The sequence below is a fragment of the Alligator mississippiensis genome, chromosome 13, assembly GCF_030867095.1.
Source record: "Alligator mississippiensis isolate rAllMis1 chromosome 13, rAllMis1, whole genome shotgun sequence".
NCBI classification, from domain to species: domain Eukaryota; kingdom Metazoa; phylum Chordata; order Crocodylia; family Alligatoridae; genus Alligator; species Alligator mississippiensis.
This window is the reverse complement of record NC_081836.1, coordinates 57,897,442-57,917,000: the sequence shown is the minus strand read 5'-3', so window position 1 is coordinate 57,917,000 and position 19,559 is coordinate 57,897,442. Positions and strand designations below refer to the sequence as shown.

The 19,559-nt window shown below is 65.1% G+C and overlaps 1 protein-coding gene across 4 annotated transcripts; it reads left to right on the top strand.

Moving 5' to 3' along the window:
• Positions 1-6: 6 nt before the first annotated feature.
• On the top strand, positions 7-15,863 carry LOC102558874 (hexosaminidase D). 4 transcript variants are annotated; one of them, XM_014600188.3, is made up of 15 exons: positions 7-104; positions 7,592-7,706; positions 8,014-8,110; positions 8,661-8,898; positions 9,043-9,152; positions 9,237-9,324; positions 9,489-9,653; positions 10,206-10,389; positions 10,676-10,747; positions 10,934-11,138; positions 12,000-12,082; positions 12,649-12,727; positions 13,773-13,874; positions 14,252-14,341; positions 14,904-15,863. In XM_014600188.3, the coding sequence occupies exons 3-15, from the start codon at positions 8,016-8,018 to the stop codon at positions 15,085-15,087; spliced, it is 1,695 nt and encodes a 564-aa protein (XP_014455674.2). In that variant the 5' UTR covers positions 7-104; positions 7,592-7,706; positions 8,014-8,015; the 3' UTR covers positions 15,088-15,863. The 4 variants fall into 4 exon arrangements, with proteins under 4 accessions (XP_014455674.2, XP_019341029.2, XP_019341028.2 ...); XM_019485484.2 differs by lacking the exon at positions 7-104 and adding an exon at positions 1,046-1,101; XM_019485483.2 differs by lacking the exon at positions 7-104 and adding an exon at positions 1,157-5,874.
• The last annotated feature ends 3,696 nt before the right edge of the window (positions 15,864-19,559 follow it).

Sequence of the window (19,559 nt, the reverse complement as noted above, 5' to 3'; positions counted from 1 at the left end):
CGGAGGCCTGAGGGGGGGTTGGAAAGAAGGTCACTGGTGCGGATCCCAGCAGTGCCCCAGCTCAACAGAGGTGGACACCACAGCCCCCACCCAGGGCACACGCGGTGAGCATCTCCCCCCGCCCCCATCACTCCTGCACAGGGGTGCCAGGCACACCTGCGCACGAGCCCTGGCCTACCCCAGGCAGCAGGTCACCCAGGTAGACCTCAGTGCTCCGGACCCCCCTATTGCAACTGCCCCACCCTTCTACTGCAACCCCCCATTGCAACAGCCCCAGCCCCTATTGCAACCCCCATATTGCAACAGCCCCCCATTGCAACCCCTCACTGCCACTGCAACAGCCCCTGCCCCCTATTGCAACCGCCCCATTGCAACCCCGCCATTGCAACAGCCCCCCATTGCAACCCCTCACTGCCACTGCAACAGCCCCTGCCCCCTATTGCAACCGCCCCATTGCAACCCCGCCATTGCAACAGCCCCAGCCCCTATTGCAACCCCCATATTGCAACAGCCCCCCATTGCAACCCCTCACTGCCACTGCAACAGCCCCTGCCCCCTATTGCAACCGCCCCATTGCAACCCCGCCATTGCAACAGCCCCCCATTGCAACCCCTCACTGCCACTGCAACAGCCCCTGCCCCCTATTGCAACCGCCCCATTGCAACCCCGCCATTGCAACAGCCCCAGCCCCTATTGCAACCCCCATATTGCAACAGCCCCCCATTGCAACCCCTCACTGCCACTGCAACAGCCCCTGCCCCCTATTGCAACCCCGCCATTGCAACAGCCCCAGCCCCCTATTGCACCCCCTATATTGCAACAACCCCCCCACTGCAACAACCCCACCCCCTATTGCAACAGCCCCCTTATTGCACCGCCCCGCCCCCACACTGCACGAGTCTCGGGGCCACAGGCCGCGCGGGGTGGGGGGGAGGGGCACCCCCCTTTACCTGCGGACACACGAGGGCGGAGATGGAGCACCGTCGCGCATGCGCAGAGCACGCCCCAGGGCCATCCAGCGACGAGGCGCATGCGCAGAAACAGGGTGCCTGTCTGGGGCGGGACACGAGCGCGTCCAGCAAGCGCGTGCGTATGTGCAAGGTGCCCGGCCCTGTCCCCGGCGCGGGAGGGAGCGCGCATGCGCGGAGTCTCGGGCGCGACCAAGCGGTGCCGAAGCGCGGGGGGGAGGAGTGGGTGCCGCGTTGCAGCCCCGAGCATCCCCAGGAAGGGGCGCTGCTGCTCGCGGGGTGTGCAGCGCCGTGCACCGCGCCCGGGGCAGCAGCTGGCAGGGGTGGCCCAGGCCTGGGTGCTGGGGCCCTGGGCACCCTCTGGGGCTGGGATCCAGGCAAGCATGGGGGCTGCTGCCCAGGGCAGCCATGCCCAGCCTGGGGGCACAGCCCATACCTGGCCCCATCTGCACCAGCTGGGGGCGCTGCCTGGGGGTCGCCCATGACCTTTGCCCCCTGCTGGAAGCCCCTGGGCAGGGTGCTGCATGCATGCTGCAGCCCTGGCGCGCCGGGCGCGTGCACCGCTGTTGCTGGCAGCCCCGACGTGGGCCGCGGAGAGCTCGCCGGGCACCGGCTCCAAGCCCCGCAGAGCAAAGCCCAGGCGTCCTAAACGCCAGGTTGAGCCGCGAGTCGAGAAGATGCCGCACGGCGGATGCCGGGACACGGGCGTCGTTTGTCGCAGGACATTTTCCCCTCCATCTCTGCTAACAGCATCCCCCCGCAGAGCCGGCCGGCCGTTTACACCGGTTTTGATCCAAGGCCGCAATTAGGAGCTTGCAGCCTTTCGGTCCGAGCCGCGGGTGCACCCAGGATATGCGGTTTGATGCCCTCCAAATGGGCGCCGGTAAAGGGATGCGTGTGGTCCGGTTGCTGCACGGTGCTGGACCGTCAGGGCTGGCTCGGGTCCCCCTCCTTCCCTCCCTCGCGCGTCTCCGGCCTCGTCTCCGCGTTTTCCTTCGCGCACAGGTATCGCTGTTGAGATTCAGAGCACGCTTCCCGAAGGGAACAACCGCCCGGTGGTGCAGACAGTGTTATGATGAACGGCTTTCCCCTGGAATCGGAGAGGCTTTATTGCGAGTTGGGCCAAGTCCCCATGGGAAGCGTTCATTTCTCTCCAGGAAAATATCGTTCTGTCGAGAGTTTGGTGGCGCCAGCGGCGCTCGGAGCATCTCCGCCGAGCCCCGGCGAGGCAGGGAGTGCGGCACGGATGCAAAATTAAAGCGATCTGTCACTAAACTCGCACCTCTTTGATAACAGGCTGCTGCACTAGGCCTAGGAGGGTTTGCTGGAGGCGGTGGCGCGCTGCAGGCATGTTTCCACACGTGTGTTTCCCCGCTTCTGCTTCGCCTTGGCCCATGCTCCGTTTGGGGCTGGCTCCACGGGGCTGGGCTGGGCTGGGTTGGGTGGGAAGCACCTCTCCACTTCGAACGTGTGCGGGTTCAAGCATGGTGGCGGTTTGCAAGCAGGCATAGGACGGCTGGTCCGCGGATTCGGGACGCCCCTCTCCAGTTCCCGGCGGCACCCCCAAACTCTGGTGGGACCATGAGCAGCCGCCGCGCCCTTCTGCGATGCCACCGCCAGAGCAGGGGGGCTGCAAAGATCAGTGCACCCGGGGTGCAAGGTGCTGCAGCCCTGGAGGGACCGGGCAGGGCTTTGCTAGAGCAGGCATCCCTGCCCAAAGCTGTGCGTGCAGAAGAGATGGGCACTGCAGCCCCCTGCCCAGGTGTGAGTGATGCCCGGGGCAGCCCTGCAGGGAGCTGTCGCCGGCCCCTCCTGCGCTGCAGCCCGGCCCTGATCCCGATCCGGGTCCCTTTAAGAGTGGGGCTGGGCGGCTCCGTGCGCCCGGCTGCGGGGCGATGCCACCGGCTCCGGCTGCTCCGCGCGTGCTCCCTGCCGCCAGCCCGGCCCGGCTGCACCTGCCAGGTAGGGGCAGGCGGAGCCCCCCGGGGCCGGGGGCGCTGCTGCCCCGGCTAGTCCTGGTGCCAGCCCTGCCACGGGGCTGGGGCCAGGCTGCCCGGCGCTGCAGGAGGCTCTGGGGGTGCAGGGGCTGGGGAGGAGGAGGAGAAGGAAGAGGGAGGGGAGGAAGGTCTCCCCCCAGAGCAGTGGGAGGCAGCTGGGCTGAGCTGCCCCTTGTGCCAGGGAGCCCTTCCCTTGCTGCTCTCTCCATCCGCGCGGGTCCCCGCGCCCTTGCCCGCGCTGGCGGACGGTGTCCGGTGCGTCCTCAGCCCTTCCAGGGGCGCACGTGCCTCCCCTTGCCTTGGAGCAAGGTTGCGGGCTAGATAGAGCCCCTGTGCCAGTGCTTCGTACCCCAGGCTGCACTTCTCTTGGGGAGGGGGATGCGTGGCAAAGCCGTGGATCTGCATGAGCACCAATGCCCAAGCTCCCTGGCAAAGCCCTGCACCTGTGTGAGCATCAGCCCCCAAGCTCCCCGGCAGCGTGAGCCGCTCTCTGGGCAGCCCTGGGAGAAGTCCAGCCTACCGCTGTCCTGGCCGGGGGGAAGTGGCTGCGCCCGGGGCTGCCGTCTGCAGCAGGCTGTCCGTGTCCGGACAGCGCAGGGCTGCCTGCGAAGGGAGGAGCTGGGAGCAATGCTGTGTCCTCTGACTGCTGATCCAGATCCAGCTCTGGCGTGCAAGGATGGGCAGCTCTGGTGCAGCCTGAGCCACAGCAAGGAGGCTCTGAGCCCGGCCTCCCTGCTCCTGAGCATCCTGGCCGCAGGGCCTGCCCAGTTCATAAAGACCCCCGTCCTCCGCACGCTCCCATCCAGCAAGGGCATCGGCGAGGTCTCGCCTCGCGAGTCACCCCTGATACCCCGGCGTCTCCATCGGTGAGCACGTTCCCTGGGCCGAGCTCGGGCGGGAGGGCTGGTGCTGACCTGCTCGAGGCTTGTTTTTAAATGTGGCTGAGCTTTGCTCCCCTCCTGCCCCGAAGGGAGACCCCTTGTCCTGCTTTCCAGCTGGAGCCTGTTCACGGCCAGAGCCCCACGTGTCCTGGTGCCGGCAGCATCCCTGGGCTGCCCCAGCTCCTCACCTCCTCTCTGCCCTCCACCATCCCCTTTTCCCTGAGCTGAGCGCGCCTTTCCTGGGCACGGTTGGAGTGAATGGTCCGCAGCGTCCAGGCAGGGTCTCGCCAGGGCCTCGTGCGATGGCACCGCCACTGCCCTGGCTGTCGAGGAGATGCGCTGCCGTGCAGCGTGGCTCTCCCACCCCGGCACACCCAGACCCTCCTCCTCCTCGGTGGTTTCCAGCTGGCGAGCTCCCAGCCCGTTGCACTTATTGCTGCTGGGTTGCTCCTGTTTCTGCGGCCGCGGCCCTCAAGGTCGCCCAGGTCTGGGCTGCTGTCCCGCCACGTGGGGTCACAGATTTCGGCAGCGCCTCGTGCCCAGGTCCTGAATGCAAATGTTGAATCAGACGGAGCTGGGAGGAACTCCCCTGCTCTTGGCTTCCCTTTTGGTGCCCTGCTTGCCCTCCCAGCTCTTGATTAATCATTTCCCCAGTGGCGCCCCATCACATGCTTTGCCCAAGCCCGGATAAACGAGATCACCTTTCCTCTGCCCGGAGCGCCGGCTCTCGGGGGACGTATCGGGTTCGTCTGGCTCCGTCTGCCCCCGTGACGCTCCTTGCCCTGTCTCTCACCATCCTTCCCTGGATGGTTAGTTGGAAGGCGCTGTGCCCTGCTCGCCCTTGGTCTTGTCTGTCCTGCAGCCTGTGGAGAAGGGAGCCGGGGGGAGGTGTGTACGTGCACAATACCAAGCGTCACGGGGCCCCAGGCTCAGCTGGCAGCCCTCGGTGCTACTGTGCGACACCTGGTTAATGGGCGCAGCGGATCCGTGTGCCAGGAGTGGTGTCGAGGCCACTAGGCTTAATTAAAGCTGCCTGGAGGACATCCCTCTTGACGACGACGCTTGGCGACGGCGAAACACGGAGAGAGGCCTGTGAACGGGCGCAGAGCGAACGTCTGGTATTGGCATCCCTGAACCTGGCAGCTTCCCCCGGCTTCTCGCGACGCGCAGGGGTCCGGGGTCGTGCAGGTGGCTGCATCCGGCTTGGCGCTCCAGGGTGGCCCGGCTCCAAGGAGCGCCCTGACGGCAGCTCCCGGGGTAAATCCACCCTCGCTGCACAACAAGGACTTGTGCAAAGGAGGAGACTCGATGACGGCCACGTGCACCCAGGGCCCCTGACTTCCTCCTGGGTGTGTAGCTGTGCGGGGGCCCTGGGGGGTGCAGGGCCAAAGGACGGTGGGTTTTCCTGCAAGCTTCTGCTTTGGGTCTGGCACAAATCCAGGATGCTTCTAGGTCGTGCCACCGCCGTTCTGCCACAGCTCGGGGGCCGCTGTGCGGACGTTGCCCTGATGGGCAGCCTGCGAATGCTGCTGTGCCCTGACGGGACTTCCCTGCAGGGCTGTGTCCGCGGCTTCCCGAAGCCAAGAACAAAGGGCTCTTCTGCTTCAGCATCCTCTGGAGGATGCACGGCTGCGTGCGGCACAGCTCAGGCTCTTCCCCGCCTCTCTGTGCGCGCAGCAGTTTTCCGGATGCTTTCTTGCTTTCGGTTTCGAGGTTGCCTACATGCTGATGAGGGCCCCGTCCCTCCCAGGCATGCCGCAGACCTGGCCTGATGACAGGGACGGGGGGAGCTGTGCTTGTGCACGTGTGTGTGTGCAGTGTAGTGCGTGCAGGAGTGTAAGCGCTTTCTCCCTTCCTCCCCTGCTGAAGTCGCTTCGATCTATTTAAGAGAGCGAGCGCCGCTGGTCAGGTGCGGCCGGGCCGGTGGCTCGCTCTGCGGGCAGCAGGGACAAGCCGAGTGGGTTTGCTTGCCCACTGGCCCGGGCGACCGTCTGGTGCATGTCGTGATCCCCTGGACGCGGCGACGCAGTGAGTGCCGGGGGGTGTTTCTGTCCCCGGGGGCAAGGGGGTTGGGTTGGCCCTGGGTGCTGGACCTAGTGGAGACAGGATTTCTGCAGCAACCGCTGTAGCCCTGCCATGACCAAGTGCTGTGACTCAGCGAGGCTTGCCGTGTCCCCAGAGGCACCTTCTGCAGGGCCGGATCCTGCTGGGACTGCCCGCAGAGCAGGTCCGAGACTTCCGGAGCTGGGGAGGGTTCAATTCCCTCTGCCACAGATTTGGGCTGAGCCTCTCCTCCCTCCTCCCAGCTGGCCCTCTCTGCTAGAGCCAGTTGCCAGGGGTGCGGCCTCGCTGGGCACACACGCTCACACCCAAATTGTCAATTAATGCTGCAACACTTCAGTGCTATGGGGCATAGTCGTGCTCCCAGCCTGCAGGAAGTTTTATCCGCCTTGTCCCCCTTGGCATTGTTTGTCTTGTTGCAAATGCGGCAAGGAGGCAGCGGGCCCGCAAGGTTGCAGGAAGAAAGAACCGGGCAGCCAGCAGTGCCAGGTGCTACCAGGGCGAGCTGTGCTGGTGCCTCCAGGGTGAACGAGGGCCGGGGATTCTTCCAGCGCGGCCCACGGGGACTCGGACACCTGGGTCCTTATTCCTGCCTCTGCCCCTGTCCTCATGACTTGGAACGAGGCCTGATTATGTGTGTGTGTGCATGCACAGAGGCTTGTGTGTGTGCATGCATGCACAGAGGTGCACATGTACAGAGGCATGCATGTGTGTGCATGCACAGAGGTGCGTGCACATGTATGGGTGCATGCATGCATGCACAGAGGCGTGCGTGCATGCACAGTGGTACACGCGTGTGTGCATGCACAGAGGCATGCGTGCATGCACGGTGGTACACGCGTGTGTGCATGCACAGAGGTGTGCGTGCATGCATGGTACACACGTGCGTGCATGCACAGAGGCATGCGTGCATGCACGGTGGTACACGCGTGTGTGCGTGCATGCATGCACACAGCCCTGATTTCAGCTGGGGGCTCCGGGCACAACTTCAAGAGTCCAGTAAAGCGGTGTGTGTCCCACCCATGCTGCAGCCGCCCCTCCCGGGGTACTGCACGCCCTTGCTGTGTGAACAAGGCAGCGTTGTACAAATACCTGAGCTGCGCCCATTCTCCCCGCTCCCTCTCCAGTCAGCGCCGTGGGTATCTCCAGGGCGCACCTGACCCAGCGTGGGCAGGAAGTCGCACAGCTCAGGTGCTTGGTTGGTGATAAGGCAGTTGCTGGATCCCTGGCTGCAAAGGCTGTTGCTGCCACGGGGGTTGGTGGTGGGAGGCCGGCAGACAGCCCCGCACGGCTCTTGCTACCCAGGTGCTTCGTGAGCCCCAGGTGGGTGCTCGGGCTCTGCAAATCGGGGGCATTTCATGAAGGCCGAGGGCTCAGGAGAAGCAGCAAAGAGGGGAGCCTTGAGGGGGTGGGGAGGGGGTTTGCTTTTGCACACTCACGCTCCGGGGATCTGGTGCACGGTCTGGAGGCCCGACCCGTCCCCGTGGCACACAGAGCTGGACGGCTTGAGGGCATCCTGCTCTGGAAGCCACTCCTGCGGGGTAGGGAAAGAGCAGACGTGGGGGCAGGTCCAGAGCTGCGGCCCCCAGCACCCGGCGGTGTCCGTTGTCCTCGGTCCGGGCCCGCAGCCGGAGTGGGTGCAGCATGGCCGAGCCCTCTCACTGTCCCCCTTCCTGTCTTCCAGGGGCTCCCTCCCGTGCCAGCCCAGCTGTTCCCTCCATGGGGAGTGCTGGTCCAAAGGTCTCCGTGCCAGGCATCTGCTCTGTAAACCTGCCCTGACATTGCCAGCGCCAGACCAGGTAGGAGCTGCCCAGGTGAGGCTGGGGCAGTGCATTAGCACACAGCCCAGTTGTGGGGTGGAGGGCAAGTCCCTGCACTGCCCAGACTGGGGGGGACCCAGGTCAGGCATCCTCCCACGGATGCAGGGGGAGAGGGGAGGTGCTGGCCCAGGTGCCTGAAGGGGAAGGGTCCGAGCCTGGGTCTGCTGTGTGGAAGTGGGGGCTGTGGGCTTGCAGGGGTGCTGCCTTGCTCCCCTGGGGTGGGAGAAGCCACCCCCTGGCCTAGCCGTGCCCCCGGCTCAGCCCTTCCCTGCCCGCTCGCCCGCAGCGATGTCCTTCAAGCGCAGCCAGAAGCTGCACCTGCTGCGCCTCACCGTGCTGCTCGTGGTGGTCCTGGCCGGCATCAAGTTCCTCTTCCGAGACAGGTGAGGTGGGGCTGGCGTGGCGCGGATGCTCGGTCCGGGGTCCCAGGCAGCTCCTGATCTGCAGGTGGAAGCTGCCCCCATCCCCATCTCCAGCGGTGCCCACCCCTGGAGCCTCAGCTACTGCCGGGGGTGGGAGCAGGGTGCACTGCCCCGACGAGGAGGGAGCAGCAAGGTGGACTTTACCTCCAGCCGAGGGCTCTGAGCTGGAGGTAGTCTCCTGCCCCCCTGGTTTCCGCTCGAGCGCATGGTTTCCCGGGCCGGCTACACGGAGACGGGCCCCTGCCTTGCTCTGGACTAGCCAGAAGCAGCAGCAGCCGTTTCGGGGGAGAGGGTCCCCGGTTTCATGGGTGTCAGTGACTGCAGGAGCTAGGAACATGGTTGAGCCTACGGTCCCGTCTGTCCCAGAGCTGACCCAGGTAGATTTCCCTCGTTAGCCCCTCTCTTCTGGCCTGGGAGAGCTCACGAGGGAGGCTGGCGTGGGGCTCGTAAAGGGGCCGGTGCCCCCAAGAGCAGGCCCTGACGGGCGTGGGCATCTCTTGTGCGTGTGCAGTTTCACCCTGGAGCTGCACAAGCACATCAGCAAAGACAGCGACTTCTGGGGCAAGGGCGGGGATGTCCTCCCGGAGCCCGACCCCCGCAGCCAGCCCCTGGACCCGGAGGCCGACCAGATCGCGGGGCCCAAGCAAGATGCCAGGAAGCAGCTCTCCAAGGACTTCAGCGCCACCGAGATGAGGCTGGTGCACCTGGACCTGAAGGGCGCTGCCCCCAAGGTGTCCTACCTGGAGCAGGTGAGCGGGCTCTGAACTGCATGGAGCCGAGGCGGTCTTGGGAAGTGCCAGGCGGGCTCTGGTCCTGAGCTGCTAGGTGGAGGGCACCCTTGGGCACCCCGCTCCATCCATCCGCTGCAGCTCTGGCCATGGCTGTCCCCATAGTTGTTCCCGCTGCTGTCCAGGCTGGGTGCCAATGGGGTCCTGATCGAGTACGAGGACATGTTCCCCTTCAAGGGCGAGCTCGGGGTGCTGCGGGCTCCCTACTCCTACAGGTGAGGCCGGTGGGAGGGGTGGCATGAGCCCCGCGATGCAGGGCAGCCGGAGCCCTCTGACATGCCCTTCCTCTGCTCCCCCAGCGAGGACGACCTGGAGCGGATCCAGCATCTGGCACAGCTCAATCAGCTGGAGGTGGTTCCCTTGGTGCAGACCTTCGGGCACGTGGAGGTAGGTCTGGCCCTGGGCTCGCTCTCTGCCTTCATTGGGGTATCTGGGCCTGGCTGCTCCCAGCCTCGTCCTATGCTGCCCCATCCCCTGTTCAGACCCCGAGGCCGAGGGGCTGGAGGCGGCCGTGGCGGCCGGCTGACGCAGCCCCCGCACTTCCTCACCAGTTCATCCTGAAGCACGACCAGTACCGGCACCTGCGGGAGGTGGAGCGCTTCCCCAACAGCTTCAACCCCCACGTCCCAGACACGCTGGTTCTGCTCAAGAGCATCCTGGCCCAGGTGATGGACAAGCACCGCCGCGCCAGCTGGATCCACATCGGCGCCGACGAGGTGAGCACGGGAGCCTCCTCCCAGCGCCAGGGCCCCTTGCAGCCCTCGTGGCTGTCGGGTGGACCTGGCCGCCATGGGGCTGCCCGAGCTGCGGGCTCCCCCCTGCCTGCCAGCCGCACCTCCCTTGCATCCAGGCTCGGCTGCAGCTTGCTGCTTGTCCCCAAGCTGGTCTCAGCCCAGCATAGGGCCCATCTTGCAGCTGTAGCCTGGCACGGGGTGGTGAAGGATGGGCTGAGCAGTGCATTGGGGCAGGAAGCAGAGCAGCAGATCCGGTGGGGAGCAGAAAGCAGAGAATCAGATTGAGCAGGCAGCAGAAGGCAGAGCAGCCGATCAGGCGGGGAAAGGGGATTGTGGCACTCGGGGAGGGTGCAGGGCTAATTCGTGGCACCTGCCAAAAAGGAAGGCCCCCATCGCCCTAGCAGCTTGCTGGGGGCGTGGAGGAGGACTGGAGCAAGGGGGCGATGCCAGGGGGGTGGTGGGGTTGGGAGCGGCGAGGTGGGCTCCAGTGCTGCCTTGCAGACCTGACGTGTGCTCCGCTCCCCATCTCCCCAGGTCTTCCACCTGGGCGAGGGCACGGACTCCAAGAACTGGCTGAACCGCAACCAGGGCGACGTGGGGAGGATGTACCTCAACCACATCAAGGAGATTGTGAGCTTCCTCGTGACCCAGTACTGGGGGCTCCGGGTCCTGCTGTGGGACGACATGCTGCAGAAGATCAACGTGGCCACCCTCCGAGGTCAGGGCTCTGCAGGCGTCACGGTGGGGCTCCCCGGGAGGAGCCGGGTGCATCCCAGGAGCAGTGGCTCGAGTCCACGGCGCCGCAGTGGCCTGGGTCACTGGAACATCCCGGTGCCCCAAGGGAGCTGGGCTGGGGAAGGAGACAAGAGCCCCGTCCTGCCTAGAGCAGGTTGCAAGCTCCCAGGCTTGTCGGGGTTCATGCAGATTACCGGAGCTATCTGGAGAGGGTGCATGGAGGTGTCACGGTCTCACGGTCTCTCTCCTCTGGCTTTGGTCTCCTGCAGAATCGGGCATTGCGAAGCATGCGGCGCCCATGGTGTGGTACTACGCGCCCGACTTTGAAGCCGAGCAGATTGGTAAGGGGGCAGCTGCGCTGTGGGTTCAGGGCTGGTGGGCCCCAGTGCCACTCGGCCTGATTGTCTGAGGATGGAGAAGGTGGTCTGGGCAGGGGTGTAGTGCTCCAACTCGTGTCCCCCCCCAGTGCATGCCCTGGCGTGGTGAGGACTGGCTGTCCTCTCCATCCTCATCTCCCACTCTCCCAGGAAACTTCATCTCTAAGTACGCAGACAGCGGCTTCCAGACCGTGTGGTTCGCCAGCGCCTTCAAGGGCACCACGGGACCAGCCCAGCAGTGGACACCTCTGAGCTACCACCTGAACAACCACCTGAGCTGGCTCAAGGTGATCCAAGCCATGCCCAAATTCCCGGCCATCAAGTTCCAGGGCATCGCCCTCACGGGGTGGCAGAGGTGAGGCTGCACGCTGGGGCTGGGGTGCCAGCGCTGTCCAGTATGAGCTATCAGCTGGGTTCATGGGGCACAGGTGGCAGGGGGCAGCTGGCTTTACTCTGGACTCTGGCACAGCCCGTCCGGAGCGCGGTGCGTGGGTCTGCACACGCAGGAGGGTACGACCTGCAGCTGCCTGGAGATGATGACAAGAAGGAGCCGAGAGCAGGCGTGGGGGGCAGTGGGGTACAGCCAGCAGGCCTGGGGGGTGGTTGCCTGGGAGAGATGCTCTCTGGGGCTGGGCACAGCACAAGGAGGGAGCTGCCAGGCACCCAGCAGGGCAGGGCTGCTATTTCCAGCTCAGGCTCCAGGTGCAGAACCCAGGCTGCTGCCCAGGGGCAGGGACTTCCCTTCCCTCTGCTTGGTGGCCCTGCCCCCTGTTACACCCCACAGGGTGCTGAGCCATGGAGCAGGCAGCTCCGGTGCCCCCACGTAGAGCCCCTGGGTGTCCCCTTGCCAACCTGCAGATGTGCTATGAGCAGGAGGCTGCCGAGGCGAGCAGACGGGTGGGGGTGACCTGCAGCACCAGCAGCCCTGGCAGAGGCCCCGTGGTGTTGGGACAGGGCATCCTGCCCTGAGCTCTGCTGGCAGAAGGCTCCCTCCATCCTAGCACGGCTTGTTCAATAGCACTGGCTCCAGAGCAGGGGCCCTGCCAGAGCCTTTCACAACACAGCTGGGCCCTAGTGCGTCCACCTTGAATTGCTATGGTGACTGGGCTCTGCCTCCCAACCCCATGCCAAGGGCCTGTGCTGCACCCCAGGGAAGCTGGGGGCAGCACTTCGCTGCAGCCATGGGCTCTGCGATGACATGTGCCGCTCTCTGCAGATATGACCACTACTCTGTGCTGTGCGAGCTGCTGCCCGTGGGCATCCCCTCCCTGGCCGTGTGCCTGCAGACCCTGGTGAACGGTGGGTAAGGGGCTGGGCAGGCTCAGCTACCCCTGGGCAAAGCCTGGGGGAGGGGCTCAGGGGGGCTACGGGCTCTATCCCCAGCTCAACGAGGCTCTTGGGCTCTGTGCCTGGCTCCACCACTGACCCCGTGCATAGCCCTTACCCTCGGCATGGCCGGGAGGCCTTGCCCACACACGGCTCCACTTCCATTGTTTTAGGAAGCATGTGCCCCCTTTTCCCCCCGCCCCACCAGGCACGGTTCGGCAGCAGCCACGTCTGCGTTACCAGTTGTGCCTGTGTTTTCACTGCCTTTCTGGGGACACGGTGTTTTTCCACTCATTGGAGCGTGGCTCCACATGCGTGTCTTCTCCCACCCCCCTGGCCTGGAGGGAGCTGGTCTGCAGGGGACCGGGCCCTGGGGCTGTGCTGGGAGCCAGCTCGCCGGGCCAAACAGCAGCACATCCCCAAGCCGTCACTATGCAGATGCTGCCCCCATCTACCCACAGTTGCCCCTGGGTATTGCTCTTCTGCCTGCACTATCCTCCCCTCCACTGACCCCTTCCTCTCCTTCCCTCCCCGCCCAGGTGGATTCACGGACGCCACCAAGAAGAAAGTCCTGGATGTCCTGGGCTTCCAGAATATCCACCTGGAGAAGAGCACGTGGTAGGTGGCATTGGCAGGGGACTGCTGTGTCCGAGCGCCGTGCCCCCCAGTGGGTGCTAACGCCGGCCTTGCCCTGGGGACAGTCCCTCTGAGCGCCCTCTCTAGCCAGCCTGCTACAGCGCTCCCTCACCTGCGCCTCGAGGGCCCCCGCTCGGCTCAGGGCAGTGCCATGGGTGTACCAAGCCCTGCGCTGCCCAGATGATCTCTGAAGCCGCCCTAACACCAGGATAATCTGCCCGTTCAACAAAAGGCCAGCTCCAGCCATGGTGTCCGGGGGTCTGAGCTGGGATGCTGCGTCCCTGGACTTCTGAACCGCTCTGGTGGGGTCACGCCTGGCTGGCGAGCAGTGCTGGGCCCCGAGCTGCGGGGGCAGAGGGGGGCTCTTGCATGGGCAGTGTGAGACGGCGCAGGATGAGGGCACTCAGCTGGGACTAGAGACACAGGCTCTGTCCCTGCTCTGCTGCTGTCTCCCTGTGTGGCCATGGGCAAGTCCCTTAGCTGCCGAGTCCCCATGTCTGCAGCAGGGGGACGGCATAGCCCTGCCCCGCTGAGGGCACAGGGGTGAAGGCATCTCAGGGTGTGAGGGGCTCCGACCCGCAGCCCACTACAGACAGGGAAACATCTGCCCCAGACAGGCCTCTGGGAGGTCCCCAGCACCTGCCTGTGCCAGCCCATGCAGCCAGGTCCCTTCTCCTCCATGGGATGTGGGCATCGCCAACCTTAGCCCAGGGCCAGCGCAGCGCAGCACTGGCTGTCCAACATGCACGGCTCTGGGGAGGCCGTGAGTGCTCTTGGGGGTCTCCTTTCTACTTTCCATGGCAAACATGGGGCAGCTTCTTGCAGCCGCTGATCACACCCAAAGGGCACAGAGGGGGTCACGGGCCCCTTTACAGAGGCTGGGCAGATGTCCTTTAGCAGCCTGAGCATGGAGGCTGGCTGCGTCTGCCCAAGAGCTGGCAGGTCTGGGGCTCCTTTGTCCATCATACCGGGCTGCCCATAGCCAGCCGGCTGTGCCCAGGCCTCACATCTCCCATGTTTCTCCTAGTGATGGAGGTGGAGGGTTCCCTGGCTCCGAGATCTACCGCATAGTGGAGCAGATCAACGGCCACCTCAGGGACAGCATCATCAAGGTCTTGGAGGAGGAGAGGTACCTGCGCCCCAGGGCTGGCTGGTGTCTTCTGGCTTGAGGCAGCAGGGCAAACCTGCAGGGCTCAGAGGCTCCTGGAGCTTGGGAAGCCAGGAGTGTGTGTGTGTGTGTGTGTAGGGGGGGGCGGTGTGTGTGCACATGCAAAGGGGGAGCATTTTCTGCCTTTAGGCCAGGGGTTAAAGTCAACCAAAGTCTATTAGGAAGTGGAACGCAGGGTCTTATATGAGGGGCCAGTGCCCATCCCCGCCTGGGCGCAGCCCTCCAGCAGCTCCCCTTGGGTCTGTGCTGGCGGGGAGGGTAGGGAGCCCTGCTGGGGCTGGTGGCCGGGCTGCACGGTGGTGGTGACCTTGCTGGGTGGTGTCTGTCTCCTTTGCCAGTGCTGTCAAGGGATGGTTCAGCCGTTACCACAGGAAGCACCAGTTCGGCAACCCCCGCAACATGGAGAGCTTCGGCAGCAAGGTGTTGAAGTACGTGAGGTCCCGGGGCACGGGGTATACCCCCGGCGGTTCGTTGTGAAAGGGGGGTGGATTCTGCCATGAAGCCGAGTATGAGGTCACAAGGTTTGGGTACCAGGCACAGATTTCCCGAGGGACTGTAGGTGCCTCCCTGCTGCTCTCCATGCCTCAGTTTCCCCTTTGGGTCTGCGGAGGGGAGGCAGGTGGGCTGCTTCAGCCAGGGGCCTCATGAGCTTGAAAGCAGCACCCTCCATGCACAAAGAGCAGGTGTCTGGGCATGGACTAGCCCCCAGCTATTGCTGCAGTGCTGGCACTGTACCCTGTCGGCTCGGGAAACCCCTTCCCGTCCCCCGTTGCTGGCAGGGGTGCGCAGCGCAGGGGGTCGGAGAGGGAGTGTTAGTGTTCCCTGAGTACATGAGCTGGGGTTGGGGGTCCCCCCAACAACTGGGACTGGGCAGGGATGGCCGGGCAGGATCCCCTGGGGTCAGCAGTGTCCCATGGCCTTGCTGGGCCCCAGGGAGCAGCTCGCTGTGCCCCTGCCTGCAGCTCTGATGTGCAGCCCCTTCCACCCCAGGGTGCAGGAGGACTGGGAGAACCTGGTGCAGACCCTCCGCGCCCACCTGGAGAACATCTTCTTCCCTGACCTGGTGGAGGAGTGGATGGAGGAGAACATCAACCCCTACCTGGACCGCCTGCGGGCCTTTGTCAAGGACTACCGTGAGGTCATCCGCCTCAATGCCCGGCCCAAGGTCTTGTAGGGGCCAGAGCCCAGGTGGGGCAGGAGGGGCCTGCTTGGCTGCTCCTGGCACTGCGGTGGCTCCAGCCAGGGTGCATCTCCCTGCACGGGGCTGCTTGGTGCCCCCTGGGCTAGACCCCCGCACTGCCCCTCTTCCCATCGCTGCCATGGAGCAGAGTGGCCAAGACTCCCCACTAGTGTCCCTGGCTGTGGCTGCAGCAGCGGTGCCCAGGGTGGGGGACGCCTCTGCTGGTCTGTGGACCATTGCTGCCATCTGGAAGCTGCCAGAGGCCACCTTGCCCAGCCAGGCTCCTGCACCAGAGGCCCTGGTGCTGGTACAAGCCGCTCCGTGGGCGCACGGGGGGAGCAGGCTGCTCGGAGCAGGCCCTGCGAGCTGTGCCACTTCTTGTAGTTGCAAGCGACACGTAGGAACCGGGCAGGTCTGTGCCCTTCCCCTGCGCCCCAAAGCTGAAGCTGTAGTTTCATTTCCCTCTGCCTTTCCCTGAAGCCAGCCAGCATCAGGGGTTTGGGAGCCTGCCCCCCCCTCCCACAGGTGTGTGAGCACCCCCTGCTGGTCCCACAGCAGTGCTGCACCCTCGTTCCCGGGCATCACCGAGGCTGGTGCATTGACCCAGCACAACCTCCTAGGCCGGGGCAGCGCAGGGGCCGGGGTTCAACATGCGTGTTGGTTCGTGCATGGCTCTGGGCAGAGCACATCCTAGCCCCTACGTCGGAGTTTGGAGCCGGGTGGTTTTCCGAGTGCGGCTTCTGCAAATAAAGTATTTTCTTACAAAAGACTGTGAAGCTGGAGAACTGCCGGTGCCCTGAGCCCTCCCAACCCACGGGCCCGAGGGTCAGTGCTCCCTCCTTGTGGCCCCAGGTGCAGATTCTGCCATGGGCCCTATGCTTGAAAGGTTCAAGGGGCTCTTCTCAGCCCTGGCAGGAAGCGTCTCTGCCCCAAGCAAGGCACTGCTGGGGATTGGAGTGCCAGGCTGGGCCCCTCTTGGACTGTGCTTGGGTGAGTCTCGGGACTGAGAGGCAGTAGGGGATGGAGGTAGCCCCGAGCAGGGGGCTAGGGGCAGGGCACCAGACCCGGGAGGGCACTTGTCCTGCCTCTGCCTCTGCCGTGCTCCCTGCCTCGGCACTGATCTCTGGCCTGTGTGGGCTGCTCTGGGAGGCTTTATCCAACAGAGGGTGCAGCTCTCTGCATGCGTGCACACACGTGTGCTCACTCGAGCATGCATACGGCTGCCTGCCCAGACTCCTGAAGCCTCTGGGCTGCTGTGGACACTGGTCAAGGCTCCAGTCTTGCCACTCGGGGAACCCAAGCCTGGCTATGGCCCCCTCTCCTGCCTTGCTCAGGCAGGCCATGATGTGATATTCCCGGAGCCTCTTCCCAGGGAGGCCTGGGAAGGGCTGAGACCTTGAGCCTGAGTGCAGGGCTAGGCAAAGCACCCTCTGGAGAGGTTGCTCCGGCCCAGCTGCTGCGCTGCATGGATGGAGAGGGAGATGCTCTGCCCGGCAGTGTCGCTCCTCCGTGCTGTAGCAATCCGGGGGCGTCCGTGCATGCAGCGCTGGGCTCGCGATGGGAGTGCGGGTGACAGCTGCCTGTCCAGTCCAGGCAGGAAGGGGAGACTCCCAAAAGCAGCCCAGCTGCCTGGTGGTGGTTTCCTGCTGCCGTCCTCCGATGAGCAAGGAACTTGGCTGCCATCTCGGGCGACGGCTTGTGCATGGGGATGGATCTGAGGCAGCGCAGTGGAGGATCTGAAGCAAACAGCCCTGCTTGGCTTTGGGGCTGCAGCAATGCGCAGCTGCTCCATGGGATGCCTGGGGAGAGCAGGGCTGGGAGCGCTCCCAGCGCCTGGGGGGCTGCAAGCCGCTTTGCACGAGTGTGGCACAGAAGAGGAACAGAGACTGGGAGACAACGCAGCAGGCCGCTGCGCTGAGAGCACGCCTGGGTCTGCAGTCCGGGGAACCGCGGAGACGGGCTGACAACACGAAGGTGCCTTCCTGAGGGTGGAAAGGGGCAGCCAGGCACTGCGACATGAGCATTGCACCATGCCAGCAGGGTCTCATCCTGCCCCAAGCGTGAACCTAGCACCACAGCTCTTCCGGGACCCTGGGCAGAGGGAGATGCTGCTCATCAGGGACAGAAGAGCAAGGGCTGATGTACCTACGCTGGCCCCGGAGTCAGAGCAAAGCCCTCAGACCTGTCTCATAGCTCAAGCCAACTTAGTGTCTGCTTTGAGGTCTCCAAGGCAAACCCTGAAAGCCTTGCCTGTTGAAGCCACTGGGAGACTGGTTTCCAGTAGGATGCACGTGCCTGCCCAGTACAAGAGCAGGGGCTGGGGCATGGTCATGCATGTACCACAGGGTGTGGGCTAGGCAGAGATGGAGGGGACCGATCCAGTCCTGCATCCTCCGATTCAGCGTGACTCCTTTTTCCTCCTGTAGAACCAGCCATGCTGCTTCCTGCCCCGGTGGTCCCTGCCACCGGGGCCTGGGGGGACAGAGGTTGTTTCCAGCCTGAGCTCAGTGGACAACGTTGACGACGATGATCTGATCCCCGGGAACCAGAGGAGGGAAGCTGGGACGTACAGCAAAGCCCCGGGTGACTGCTGACGGAGGCAGCGCCGCGGCCAGCTGAGCCGGAGCCACGTTTGGGGTGGCGCAAGCTTGCAACGGGGAGAAACGCGTAGTGGGCTTGTTCTTGCCAAAGTGTGAGCAGGCTGGAAGGGGCCGCTCCCAGCTGCCTGCCAGGGGCTGGATGCAGACCCCCTGGCACCACGGGGCTGGTGGCCGGGGCAGCGCTGGGCTCAGAGAGACATGGCCTGGATAGGAGAGGGCGCGGGAGCATTGGCAGATGCAAGGGGCCTTGGTGAGGACGGGGAGGGATGGGCTGAGTGCCCCCACTTCTCCTGCTTGACTTCCTGCCCGCGGGGGCAGTATCCTGGACGGTTATTTATGTAGTTTTGAGATGCAATAAATATTTATAATGAATTTCCCTTTGGGATATTGAATCGAAAGGGCCCGTGCATGGGGAAAGAGCCTTTTCCCCCAGTGCTGTTTGGAGCCCCGGCTTAGACGGGAAGGTGCTGCCAGCATCCAGGTTCCCCCCTCAGAGTTCGGGCTCTTTGCTCTGCAGTTGGAAGCCGGGTCCCCTGTTGTTTACGGGCTCTTTCACCTTTGTTCGCTCTGTGCCGCTTCCAGCTCTGCTGTGTGGCAACGCTGAACCTTCACCCGCTTCTGGGGCACGCTGCTTTCTGCAACCCGTCCGGGGGATATAGCTGTCCCATGCAGGCGCATGGGCCCGAGGGCCCTGCTGCGCTGAGTGCAGCATGGGCGTGGAGCGCCCGACGGGCTCCCCATGGGATTGCAGGTCAGGCAGAGAAGACGGGCACAGGCTGCATGTGTGAACACGGGGGCAATGGGTACAGCGAGGTGAAGTGACCACCCAAGGCCACACGGCAAGCCAGTGGCAGAGCTCAGAGCGGCTCTCTGCATGTGCCAGGCGGACCGGGAAGCCGGCTCTCAGCGGTAGCTGCCGGGTTGGCGAGAGAGCCCCGAGGCTTGGCCAGAGCTTGCGGGGAGCTGCAGGAATGCGGAGCAGCTGGAACTTGCCGGGAGGGAGCAATGCCGGGAGCAGAGCCTGGCTCGTAGGGCCAAACCCTGGCCAGCTGCTTTGGCATTGCCCAGCAGGGCCCGGGGCTTCAGGCCAGGGGCAAGGCTGGGACGGTGCAGCTGCAGGCCTGGCTTTGGGGCACATGGCTCGAGAAGCCTACAGAGGATGGGACAGTGTTGGCCTGGCCACACAGGGCGAGCTTGCAGCCTCGGAGAAGGGCCAGCCCCGGGCTGGCGCAGAGGCAGGGACATTGCTCTGTCCCTAGAGACCCAGCCCCGTGCCACCACATTGCTCCTTGCCCTGGTCCCTGCGGGCATCCGCCGCGTCCCCTCGGCCTGCCGCAGGACGCAGGCTTCTGGGACGGGCCCTTCTGCCCCTGCATCGCGAGCCCAGACGAGAGAGCCAGGGCCCGGCCGGCTCCTGGGGTTAATAACGGGGTGGCTGTTTGCGCGGCGCGTGCCGAGCGTGGCTCTCGCCCAGGGGCGCGCGGGCTTCCAGAGATGCTCTAGGACACGGCGCGGCCGCCCGAGGGCAACTCTGGAGCCAGCCTCGCTCCGCGCCACCCCCAGCTTGGCCGGGGCGAGGGCGGCCTCGGTGAGACGCCCAGGCAGGGCCGAGCCCTTGGCGTGCCAAGGCACCGTCGGGGCTGGACCGCGCGGGCTGCGGGGTCTGAGCCGGCGCCCCGCATTCAGCAAGAGGGGCCAAGCGGGACCCGCCGTTCCCACGCTCCTGGCGGCCCGGGGCCGTGGGAAGTCGCCGGGGCTGAGCCCCGCAGGCCGGCGGGCGCTCGGCGCAGGACCCGCCTTCTGGCCGCGCGGGAGAGCCAGTGAGCGTCGCGCGGGCGGAGGCGGGGAGCGGGAGCGGGGAGCGGC